The sequence below is a fragment of the Ailuropoda melanoleuca genome, chromosome 5 (assembly GCF_002007445.2).
Source record: "Ailuropoda melanoleuca isolate Jingjing chromosome 5, ASM200744v2, whole genome shotgun sequence".
Taxonomy (NCBI): Eukaryota; Metazoa; Chordata; class Mammalia; order Carnivora; family Ursidae; genus Ailuropoda; species Ailuropoda melanoleuca.
In genome coordinates this window covers 103,575,183-103,588,948 of record NC_048222.1, presented here as the reverse complement: position 1 = coordinate 103,588,948, position 13,766 = coordinate 103,575,183, and the positions used below count along the sequence as shown (strand labels likewise).

The following is a 13,766-nucleotide window of genomic DNA, read 5'->3' as shown; positions in this document are numbered from 1 at the left end:
ACACACTGAAATTGTGAAAAGGCAAAGAGGAAGTAAGAGAGAGGGGGACGGACAATTAACATGGGGAAATCTCACAGAAACGATTTCTTGAATAAATAGGAGATAGTTTTGTTTTTCTCTTCTGTATGATCTCTGCATTTTTTGCATATAAAACTAATTATTATGATTTCTAAATTTCATGGAAGAGCATTTGAAAAAAAATTTTTTCTACAACTGAATGAAATAAAAATATAAACTCTTTGGGAAAAAAAGAGATGCAATCTCTAACAGTGCTCAATCACAGAAACTTAAGTCTGAGCAATGTTAATTTTATTGCATCTTATATAATAAGCATAACTTCAAATCACAATATTTAGGGAAAAAAGAAATGTCACCATCATGAAGTTCTTATGGCTTCCAGAGCTAATTTTTAATCAGTAATTTGAAGAAGTGACAATTATGCAAAGAAGACCAAAAGAAGCTCTGAAGATACTTTTGTCATTTAAATTTTAAAATACCAAATTCCAAATGACATCCAAAGCCATTTTTAATTGACTGGGTAATAGATATTGTGTTTAAGTTAGCCTAATTAGCGTGAGAGTGGGAAAGTTTTATATTGATGCGAAATCCAAAAACGATGGAATCGTGCACAAAACAAGACTACAATTGTATTTAGTTGTTATGGAAACTATTTTACTGGTGTGGAATTGTATGTGTTAAAAAGATGAGATCTACCAAGCAAATAAAAGGGGATTTCTAAAACAGTAAGATTTATTTAGTAACTGTGAGGTTTATTTCACTAATAAATGTATCTTCAGTTTTGCATATATAAATATCTACCCTAGAATAGCTGTTGCTATAGTAACAAGATATATTTGCTCATATTCATATTTTAGAATTTACTTTGTAGAATTCCTTAAAATTTGAGATTTAAAAATTTTGTTCGTAAGAGAAATTCTGCTTTTGTCTTATTTCAAAATATTAGCAAGAAAATACAGGCTATAGTGGTAGTCATTCTTCTTTAAAATTATGTATTTCTCAATTTTTAGTATCTTAAGATGTGTTACAGAGTCAACAATACTAGTGACATTATAATTCTATGAGAATAAACTGGAAGAAATGCTTTTGGAATCATCACCTCTTTGAAGAAACATAAAAATCATGAGAGAATCAATTATTATACTTAATATTACCTTGTATATTCTGAGACTTTGCATGGTTTCTTTCCCAAAGAAAAAGAGCGGACCTCAGAACCATGGTCTAATTTTCTTTTCATCTATAAGGTAAAGCAAATAAGATAGATTTAAGAAAAAAATCACTTGTCCCCACTATCAAATCTTAACATTAGCACTGGCAATAGTGAAAAAAATTCTTAGATTTTCATATGCCTAAATTTTCATTAATTAGGCATAGTCAATGTATGTAGAAAATAAATGCTTCATGGTTTCTTCTATTAGTTCTACTTTGTTTTACTCTAAAGACTAGAAAGGTGAATTTCTCTCTCTCCAATACTTTGTCCAGAAGAACAGCATATGGTGATTTAAAAATTGATATTCATCATACATATTCCTTGAGAGTGATATACCTTTCACATTTTCCAGTTTAAGAACCAACATAGGGGAAAATGTCATGTTAATACACATATTACAGAACCATATTTAACATGTCTCTCTTAGTGATCATTTTCCTTTAAAAACATATTTCAAGATAAAATAAACAAAATTCAAAATTTCAAAACCTGAATGGAAGTAACAGTAACTGAATTTAAAACACACAGATTATTATAAAAGTGTAAAGAGAACAATGTAAATAAAATGATCTGGAAGAGTAATTATAATAGGGCATAAAGCAATGAATATGGGCAATGAGGGGAGTAAAAAAGTAAATCTATAACAGGAGAGAAGTCTGGAGATGGTATACTAAAGGTGGAAAAAAGTCCTCAATTGATATTTACACAGAATATAACTTCACTGACAGATGTTCACTCAGGACAAAATCTTCTAACTTGAAAAGCAACATCAACAAAAAGATTTTAAAAGAATGAGTTAAGTACCTTTGTAAGGTATATCCAACATCTACAGTTTTCAAGTATTCCCTTATGCTGTGTATGTGTACTACTGTAAATACATTCAGAATTGCATTTTGTCAGCATCAAAATTGAAATATTTATATTTTACATTTTACCATCCCTTAACTGAGGTGATCTAACTATAGATCTGTTATAAAACTAGAGAAAAAGATCTGTTAAGACTCAACTTTTTCTATTTCAACAACCCCCTCAAGATTTGTGTCTTCTAATTAATTACCGTACTACTGAAAATTATGGGCGAGGGGGGAGACCCAGAGTGACAGAAAGCTACCCTCATTTTTTTATAATAAGGTGAAAACCCTCGCTTTGCAGCAGACTTCTTTTCTTACCTACTGCCTCACATGGGAACATCATAACACAGCATGCTACCTTATAAATACTAAAAAGAACCAACAAGACTCTCAAAATTTTGAACCACACTGTGGATAAATAAAGACTATGTTTTTATTATCATGAAAAAGTCTTCCAAAATACAGGGATGATCTTATTATATCAGGGGCTAGAGTGACGGTACAACAAGCTCATCCACAATTTATATCTTAGTTCAAGAAATACCTACTGGAAAGAAATGGAACTGGTCTTATTTCAACCCTTCAGAAGTTTCTGTACTCATTACATCGTTTTAAAGTGTTTCCTCTCAAAAACCATTATTTTCTTTCCCCAAATAATTTTAATAAAAAGCAAAAATAAATATATAAGCTTTAATATATAGATAGCCACGTGCTTCCATGTATATAAATTATAGACACGTACACATACACGCAAATGTATGTATCAGGAAGGTCAGTCAGTACAGATTACCTTAAAAATCTAGTTTTTTTCACAACTTCCACAGATTCTTATTTTCAAAATTAACATGAGAAACTTTGATATTCATTCTAATTAAGTTGTAATACTGGCTTTCAGAACTTCCCTGGGTATCTTGTAAATACACACTGGTGCAAATGCCATTTGCCACCAAAAGCAAACTTTATTTCCATCTTAGAAATCCTTCAATGGATAAAAATGCCCAAAAGACATATCGAGAGAACCATTTGGAAAGGATTTTTTTTTATCTTCAGAATATTTTACCAAATAAAGCACTTTCTGTAGGACTATAGAAGTCTTTTAAATATTATATTGTTTACCGAAAATCCTGACTTTAGAACCAAAAATTAATTCTGCAATTTTTTAAGGGGCACAGAAAGTAAATACGATCTTTTAAAATACAAGTCCTAAATATTCTAGTGATTCTAGACTTCAAAAGAGTCAACTAGAGAAAAAAGAAAAGAAATATATATGAGGTATAGAAAAATTAAAGGCAAAAGATTCACTAAAAGCCAACTAAGGGTAGAGTATTTCCAGGTCAGCATTTAACGGAGCCACATTTCCGAAGTCTAAATATATTTTTAGTGAAAAATTCCCAGATTATAATATACATTTTATTTTAAATTTAAAGCTGTTGACAGCTGACGCTGTCTTTGCATTATTTGCTTACATTCACGTTATAAAACAGAACACCAGCCATCCAGCCACCCACCAAAATTAGAGGATACTGCAGCCATCTCTGATGATACAGTTTTTCCTTCCCAGGCAGGCACACACACACACAATCATACAACACAGGAAGAAAACAGAATACTTACTTTGTAAAAAATCATTTTTAGTGTGCCGTAGAAACCCATATTTTCTGTATTTTTCCCCTTCAGTGATTCTGTGCCCCCGTGTGTCCGGCTGCTTGGCAGTCTCTGACAATATAAACCTTTTTCAGGTAGGTATGTCACAGATTCTAATGTGGACATGCTCAGGCACGTCAGAAAGGGAAGATTAGGGAGCAGAACCGGCAACAAAACTCCACAGTAAAGGCAAATGCAGCTCAGTATCAAACCGCTTCTCGGGACACACATACATACATGCAGCTTCACTGGGGAGAACTCGAGGGAATAATGAGAGAGAACCGAGAAGATTATTGGAGGAGACTATGCCCTGTCAAAGCCTTGACTGAACAGATTCCTCCCTCAGCAGCAGAGGGATCAGATTACATCTTCCCTTGAACACAGAATGGTGCAGTCCAGGATTCAGCAATGCAGACTGCACATCAATTATATGGTGATCCGCTCCGGGAACCCGTAAGCACACAGCGCACCGAACAGAGGGAGGATGTGGGCAGCAAATGAGACCGCCCCCCACACGAAAGCCCCCTTCCCCTTTCAAACTTTCAGGAGATTATTTTGTATTTTGTCAAACCTGCATTTCTGAAGAGTTTTAAATGGCAAGCATCCTTTCCACAAATAAGTGCTTTCAGAAACATTTTGAAAATGGAATATATTTTCCATACAGTCCTCCCAACAGAAGCAAAGCAGGCTATTTCCACTAACTGTTATTCTATTGCAGTCCTGGCACAGACTGATCACATTTTTCAAGTAGCTCAGATGATACAAAATGAGCAATCCCAAAGGGAGAAATTAAATATTCTTTGGGGGGATTAACAATAAAGTAAACCAGTTTGGAGAAGATAACATTTCCAGAAATTATGTAATAAGTTACATTTCAACCTGCATATTTCTTATATTAACATTTAATGAAAATATTCCCTATGTTTTTCCATTTCACTCATTTAAAACATATCAAAAAAATTACCACACACTTCATCAATTCTTGGTAATCATGACAATTTATTTTTAAGACTATCAGATTGATATTAAGTGTATAAAGTTTGGCCAAAAGGTTCTATTTCTCCAAAGAAAGCAAAAACTGGGCTCCTTGGAGAGTCTTAATCTTATTTGTGAATTTAATCTTGAGTAAACAGGAAGCACTGGACTTCTACCTCCAAAATTACTTTGACAGTATGTATTGCTTATCTTTAAAAAGGCATTTTACATAATAATAAAAATACCAAAGTTTTCCTGAAGGCAACCTTTTTCTCAGAACAACTACTTCACAAATCTAGATATTTTATCTCGCAACTTGTTACATGAGCAGCTTCAGAGGCAATTATAAGATTCCCTGGACTAGAAAGGCCCATTATTAAGGGTCTAGTTAATTAACTCCTACCCTCCCCATTAACATTCTTTATTACAAGTAAACTGTGTGTCTAGTCATTTAAGTACTTAAAAAGTTTCCTCAGAAAAAAAGAAATACTATTTGGACTTACTACATTTTAATACTCTCTGCTATGGTTAACAAATGACTTTCATTAGGTAAATGATTCTAAATGCTGCATAAAGTAGTTATCATAATTTAAAAAATAAATGTTTACCTTTATAACTAAGACATTAAGTCAGTGTAATGTCTTTTACTTGAAAACATAAATAAAATAAGATAGTCTAAAATTTTATGAAGATATACATCTTGGGTCTTCTGGAAGTTACATTCTTTATATTATATTATCTTTTAAAAAAATCTGACTCTTAAATTAATTCTTACCCTCAAAAACAGTATGTACATGTACCCAGCAAAAAGTTAGTTCTCTAAATAAACAATCTTTTTAAAAAGAAATCTCTCTCATAAAAAAAAAAAATCCAACTGTTAGGAATGGACCCATAAACACTTTTGTTAGAAGATTCAGAGCACTCAAGATTTTTTAAAAAATACATAATAAAAAAAAATAATTTCCCCTCCACCGCCTGCCTCATTTATGGGCTATGTGAAGAAACTAATTATAAAATGAACACCTGAAATTTTCTCTAAAATTTGTCAGTGGTAACTAGCTTATTAGAGGACAAATGGACTACCCATCAGTCATATAACAGTATATACCTTGATTTCAATTGAAATCATGTCCTCTCTCTAAACGAAGTAAATTTTTCAAATTAAATCTACTCAGTTGAGGACACAAATCAACGTTAATAAACCAGGGACACTCTCAAAATCTAGGATATCTAAAGAAGAAAATAATTTCGTATATTTGAAGGAATGCTGTTATGTTTACATAGCTCCTTTGTATGGTATGAAGTTATGGGAACACCTGATGCTCACAAATGTGTAGTTATATGTAGGTATGTACATTCATGTTTTATTTTTGACTAGGCAAAATATTTACATGATTCAAAACTCAAAATGATAATCAAAAAGTATATATTGAAAAGACTTTCCACCACCCGATATCCCCATCTTTCATGGGTCCCATTTCATAATTATTTTTATTAGTTTGTCCTTTAAGTGAGAATGTGTGTATTTATAAGTACTCATGAAGACCTTATTTTCCCAAATATTTCAACAATTCTCCCTACTATGTTGTTTACAATGTTAATTTGAACTGTGAAGAAAGAAGTTGGCAAGCAAAACTAGTCAACCAAACCTCTAACCATAAACCAAAAAATAACTTTCAATATTCTCTGAAATACTATTAATGAAAGTTATTAATTTCATCTATTAATTTCATCATTTCATATTTCATGTGATCTATTAATTTCATCATGATCTATAGATGAACAAAGCAAATGAAATCATTCTCTACTCCTATTTCTGAGAGTCTTGGCTAAAATACAGATGTTTAAAACTTTATTCAAAAATTTAAGTTTTTTAGTAGTACGACTGAAAAGGCCTTTATGTGTGTTATCTATATCTATCTTTTTTTATCCTTGTGCTATATAGAAACATTTCAAAACTGAGATCAGTCCATAATCTATGTTAAATAAGTTTAGGAAAAAAAGTATTTTATGCTCCATGCTAGAATGTTAACTAGTAAGTTCATTGAAAAAAAGACTAGTCAACTATTACAGCTAGACAATACTTGTTTGTCACCCAAATTTTTAGAATCACTATCTCAATGTATTAAGTATATTTTCAATAAAATAAAGTACATCTTCATGTAATTTCAGCTAAGCAATAAATTTCCCATTCTAAAAAAAAATTATTTCTTGCGCTGATTGACAACCTATAAGCCTTATTAGAAATCTATTAGCAAGGAGAGTGACTACTAATTCAGACCCAACACAATCTCATCTCATCACAATTCCATTCAGCTAGATGTATGAGAAGAATGGGTGAGAGGTGCAATTTAAGAAAGAAAGAAAGAAAGAAAGAAAGAAAGAAAGAAAGAAAGAAAGAAAGAAAGAAAGAAAGAAAGAAAAAAGAAATGAAGATGTACTATTCCCAGAGTCTAAGCCTCTGGGAAATAAGGCAGTAGAATGATTAACCTGTGAACTAGCAAAAGAGAAATGGCTCCTGAAAAATTAGTTCGAATGACTACGTTTTTAGAACTGCAAGTTGTAGTTATGGGCATAAACCAAAACTAATCTACATGTAAACAGTGAGAATAATATAAACAGTAAAGCAGTCTTCACTGAATCATGTATCTTTAGAGAAGTATGTATCTTTATACATAGTTGTCAACAGGGGAAGGAATAATAGAGTAACTTTTCCCCATCTTGACTCTCAGAATTCATTAGTTACATTTTAAATATATTATTTTATTATTGTACTTACCATATACCTCATTGTCATTGTTTTAATACATCTTTCTCCACTACTATCTACTCCTTGAAGGTTCCCATCTTACTCTAAGACACAGCAGAAAAGTGATACATAAGAAATACTGTTTTTGAATAACTGGCCATATAAGCAAATAGTAGCAACCATGGCATCATTTTTCTAAACCATAAATATGTTATACTTAGTACTAAAAAGTCTATCTATTGTATTAGAATTGATATTATAATATTATTGGCTCTTTTCATTATCTTGTTAACATTTCTTTTAAGTAAGCTCCACAGCCAGCATGGAGCCCAATGTGGGGCTTGAACTCACAACCCTGAGATCAAGTCCTGAGCTGAGATCAAGAGTTGGACACTTAACTGACTGAGCCACCCAGGCACCCCTATCTTGTTAACATTTAAAGATTTACTTCCATTTTATAATAGAAGAACGTGCTTATATTCTTACATCAGTGATTTTCTTTACTATTATCACATTCTTTACTCTGATATTACACAAGAAAAACTACCTACCACAATTAGCTGTCTTGCCCTAGCACAGAATTTAGATTAGAGACAGCTCAAAACTTCAACACCAAAGAAAGGAATGTCAAGCATGCTGTGAGGCTGAAACAACCTTCTTGAAATCGCACTAACCCACTGTCATTAACTTTCCGGGATGTGAGTTTTGTTTTTTGTTTTTTTTTTTAAGATTTTATTTATTTGAGAGAGACAGAGAGAGAGCACAAGCAGGGGGAGTGGGAGAGGGAGAAGCCGACTCCCTGCTGAGCATGGAGCCTGACGTGGGGCTTAATCCCAGGACTCTGGGATCATGACCCGAGCTGGAGGCAGACGCTTAAACAACTGAGCCACCCAGGCACCCTTGGGATATGAGTTCTTATTAAAAGGTTCACAACTGAAATTGGCAAGTTAATAGCTTGTCCTATCACAGGTATTATGAATTAAAATAGTATGCATGCCAGCATCTACATTTTTCCTAGTGCAAGCAGGTGGCAGCATTGATCAGTAAGCTCTTTCCCACTCTTATTCATTAATTAAGCATTTATTTAGCATCTAGTATTTGTCAGGCACAGGACAGCATACAATTAAGAAGACTTTTTCTTCCTCCATTGAATTTATGACACAGAATAAGGTAATATATACACACCTGACTTTTAGAACTCACACTGAAATTAGTGCTAAATTAGTTTTTTGAGAATATGTAAAACAAAACAAGGTGACCCAGATTTAGTTTGAAATTACCATCCAAGTAAACAAATACTGAAATATTACTGTATTAGAAAAAAAATCACAAACACTATAATATATGTAACTTTAAAATAAACTTGTTTGGGGGGGTAGTGTTTATAATAATAACAGACACAATCCTAACCTCAGTAAATCAAAATGCAAATTACAACATAGCTCAGACTGGTTTAAAGAATTTTTAAGTTAACTATAATTATAGGACTGGTACTTTCATAAATTTTTCTTTTTCTTGAAGTTTAAGGTATTTATAACTGTATTTACAAAAATGTAGCCCATAAAGATTTGACACAAATAAATTGCAACATTAATTCAAGCCATAAAAGTTTTTTTCATCCCTTCTAATTGAGCCAATTAGTTATCGGATAAACGTATGTGCATACGTATATATCTACCAATACATAAATATACAAACATGCAGAGTTTGACACAATAATGCAAGTTGAGTTTTATTTAACCCAGCCACAGAAGAAAACAACAAAGATGGGATTTTGCTTGTATGCTCTTCTGAAGTTCATATTGCTGTAGAGCTATCAGACTTAATACATGTACCAAAACATTCCTTACAATACCTCCATATACAGACAAGCAATACCTGCAATAATTTGACAAAGTTAGCAAGTCACTCCGGAGTTCATGCAGATTTATTTAGAAATCAATTAATCTTTACATCTTATGCTTCAAATCCAAATTAAAGCATCTGTAGGCATCTTAAATTCATATGCAAAAATTTCCTCTCAAAATTTTGTTATAAACTTTTTTATAGTTATTCCTTCAATAAAGTAAGGAAAATATAAAAATAAAGTTGACTTTAAGAAAAATGAAGCAGCAAATATGACCCAGGAAAGAATTTAACATGAAGAAAGAATGAAACCAATTTTCCATCAAAATAAGACCTACAACCCTATTCCCTCTTCTACTTTCTTTATCCAGTTCCATTTTTACTCCTGCTGGTTGTGATGTTCAAATACACTTACTTGACTTGAGAAAAACTTTCTATAGGTGTGGTATATCAACCTTATATTGTAGTGCTAAAATAACCTTTCATTTTTAAGGTTTGTTTAAAATTCTGGGATTAATTTCTTACATTAGTCATGACTTAAATTTAGTCATGACCAAAAAGTTTTTAAAAAGGGGCTAAAGGCTAAGAAATACAAAAGTCATATATACTGAATCAACAACAACAACAAAAACATTAATAGCAGGAAGGTGAAGCCGTACGTTTAGAACTAGAAGGGAACTTGGATGTCATCTAATCTAATCCCCCTTCATTTGTGAAGTGAACATGAACTTTGGAATTGGAGAAACCTGAATTTAAACACTGGCTTTGCCATTATTAGAGTGCAACCTTGGTAGGAGTTATTCGACCTTTATGAGTTCTGTTTTTTGTAACGGTAATTACCATCTACTTTACCAACCTAACCCACAGAGTCATTGTGAGGACCTAGTAGATGCCCAGGGTATAACAGATATCCTATAAAATAAAAACTGTTATTAACAGGAGAGAAAAGTGAGGTAGGGAATTAAGTGTCTTGCTCAGGGTTATACAGCTATATTAGAACCTCAGACTCTGGTCCCAAGTTCACTACTTTTAACTGATTTCTATCAGATATGTGATGGCTTAAGTTAAGCTAAAAAGATCAGATATTGCTAAAGAAGGGGGGAAAAGTGTTATATTTTGCAAATGGCAATTATAGATGCAAACTATAACTAAATCTTGATTATTCAGTTCTTGGAATAATTATCTGGGTCCATATGACTATGCGTCTGCTACATGTGGAAAATCTGAGGCAAAGACATGGTAGTGACTGGGGAAAAGGTGACAGAAACTGAAAGATTTAGGTTAAAGAAATCAATTAAGAAATAATCACCTATAACCCAGTATCTGCAAAATGCTACTGAGGACAAATAAAAACATTACGATAATAACCTTTCTCCCCCCAAAATCCTTAAAATCCAGCTGGCAAGACAAGAAACTAATAGAGAACAATATCTATCAAGGGCCAAATTGGGTAGTGTAGGAGGTCAGAAAATGAAGAAACCATTCAAATAGTCTGAGAAGATTTCATATAAAATGGTCTTGATTCTAAGCTTAAAAGACAGAAGTTTGGTAGATGTTGAGGAGAAAAAAGGAAATCATCATCTGTGGGCCAAAGATATATGTGGAACTACCACTGTCATTAGCTTGAAGAATTAACATCATCTGTAAGTAGTCACTGGTCTTGTAAGGTTCAGAGGGTGTAACCTATTTAGCAATATATCTCCTAATCCAAACATGTAATATTACAGTTAAAATATTCTTTAACTTAGTACTAATGGTTTCTTCTAAAGTACTTTCTGCCATGACTCACTCTCCCATTTTAGGGATAATATGTGTCTTTCTGTACAAGGAGAACTTTACTGTGTGGGTGTAAAGACTGTTGATTTTTTATTTGGTTATGAACACTGACTAATAAGGGGTCCTTCTGTTTCAATAGGCACTTAGACCAGATCATACATACAAGCAGCTTGTACTCAAGGGGACAATGGTGCAGAAAGAAGAGATTTCTTAAATAAATATTCATTCAAACCTTATAATCTCTTCCAAACTTGATGAAAAGACAATAAAAAAAATGTAATACAGGGCAGTAGGGTATATGATTCATTGACTTTCAACAATATGTGGGAAAAGGGCCTCTGATATTTAAAAAAAACGCATGACTTGCTTGGAAAACTAAACAGTTTGTCTTGTTCTACATTCAGTCCTTTTTCCCCATGCCCTGCCCCTCCAGCCCCCAGATTCAAAGCCTCCTTTTAAGAAATATACTTCATTGTACAAAATTTTAAAGTTATAGAAACTGTTCATCATGTCCAGAGCTAGGGGAATGGCTACTGTAAAGTAGAAGGTATGTAAGATTCAAACACATGATATAAAGTATGGTCCTTTATAGACTATGTATGCAAATATCTAACAGTGTGTGTGTGTGTGTGTGTGTGTGTGTGTGTGTATAGAGAAAAGCCTATGTAAATACACAAAAATATTCACAATGGTCATCTAACTGGCTTAATGAGAGATTTCCCTCTTTTTTTTTACCTGTCAATAAACAAATTTGCTTGCATAACATTTTGAACACCTACTATGTGCTAACAACTGTTCTAAGCTCTAGGTATAAGGTGGCAAAAAATGCAGATAAATTTTCTACTCTCATATATTTTACATTTTGGAAGAGGGGGAAGACACATAATAAGTAAACAATACACGAGTAAGATAATTTCACACAATGCTTAGTTTTAAGAGAGAAATAAAACAGGGTGCTATGAAAGAAGTAGGTACTAAGGGTAGTAGAGAAGTGTGGCTAATTTTGAATGGCATCACCCAGGAAACAACTTTTAAGTCAAAATGATAGAGTAGAGCCCAGGATCAGCAAGAGTAAGACCAGTCTGGCTAGGATGATGGGACTGGTACAAGATGATGTCAGACAGGTAACCACGGGCTAGATCATGAAGATTTTGTAGGTCATGGTCAAGCGTTCAGATTTAATTCTAAGTGCAATATGAAGTCATTAGAGGATTTCTAGAATGGGAATAAACACAACAGAACTTCTGTATATATTTTTGCCTATATTACTTCTTATATTTTCAAAAATGTATATAAAATTTAAGACTGCTCCCAAAGTAATTCTCACTTGCTGAAATCAGAAATACAGAGAAAAGAATATATAACTGTATTTGAACACTTTCAACTCTTTCATGCAGCAATTACTCTTCAATTTCCCTCATACTTACTCTCAAACTCAGCACCTATCTCAAAAGATTCCAAAACCTGGGAAAGAGAACTGGAATAGCAGGTAATTCTCAGTCTACACCATGTGCCAAGCACAATTCTAACTCTTTGTATCTAGTAACTCAATTCTGTAAGAATGGAGGAATATCTACTGTATCGTATCTCTATTTCATTGCTCTTCTACTTTCTATGTTTTGATTTTACCTTTACACTTGATTATTTACTCTTTTTGAGAAAGACAGAGATGTTGGGCTCAGATACCTGTAGATGGATCTGCCAGCTTTATTTGAGCAAATGTCTACAATGGTGAAAGACATGGTTACCTTTAGTTATTAGAGACAAAAGGATTTTACCCAAGGTATACTTTTTACTTCTTTATAATCATAAAAAATTCCAGAACATAATCACTGAATCTCAAAGTTGGAAAAAGCCTTCAACTAAAGCTTAGTACAGCCTCACGTACAACCCCACTTAGGAACACCTCATCAGCAAATAGTCATCCAAGATCTGCTTAATCTAAAATCCATGTTATTCTCAACTCAGTAACCTTCTACTGGTTTGCTTCCCAATTCTTATAATTATGTCCAATTATAAAATTTGCAGATACATAAAGTCCAGATTCAAACTTATTATACGTTTTAAAATATAGCATCTCTTCTCATCTCAGTCACAAATTTTCCAGAAGATTTTAAAATGAGAAGGGATAACTTTAACCAATCTTTTATTTTATTTTATTTTTTTAAAGATTTTATTTATTTTTTCGACAGAGATAGAGACAGCCAGCAAGAGAGGGAACACAAGCAGGGGGAGTGGGAGAGGAAGAAGCAGGCTCACAGCAGAGGAGCCCGATGTGGGGCTCGATCCCGTAACGCCGGGATCACGCCCTGAGCCGAAGGCAGACGCTTAACCGCTGTGCCACCCAGGCGCCCCTAACCAATCTTTTAAAACTCAAGTTATGAATCAAAGTCTATAGACTAGAACTTACTTCACTTATTCAAAAACACTAACCAATTCCATATTGGTGCTAGGCCAGTCAGAAACATAAATCACCCCAGGTTCTTGCTCTAGAAAGTGTGCATCATGGAGATCATGGTGATCTTTAACCAATTCTTTACTTACTTTAGTGTAGCTTGCCTACTCTTTAAGTATCTGTGTTTGATGCAGCTGTCAAGTAGGGAAGAACCTAGTAATCATGCCCCCACTACATTTAAAAAGGAGGATTCTAAAGATTCATTTTAGAAACATCAATTTACATTTTAAAGCCATTACTGTA

General features: G+C 33.2%; 1 protein-coding gene across 5 annotated transcripts in view; it reads right to left on the bottom strand.

Moving 5' to 3' along the window:
* FBXW7 (F-box and WD repeat domain containing 7) overlaps positions 1–13,766 on the bottom strand; it is a 234,440-nt gene that overhangs the window by 27,445 nt on the left and 193,229 nt on the right. For 4 of the 5 annotated variants that reach the window (XM_034661524.1, XM_011235604.3, XM_034661525.1 and 1 more), the window contains one exon: positions 1,173–1,255. In XM_034661524.1, the coding sequence (XP_034517415.1) occupies positions 1,173–1,255 (83 nt within the window). Of the gene's footprint in view, positions 1–1,172; positions 1,256–3,693; positions 4,137–13,766 lie in introns of those variants that run through there. The other variant, XM_011235612.3, reaches the window with a different exon arrangement.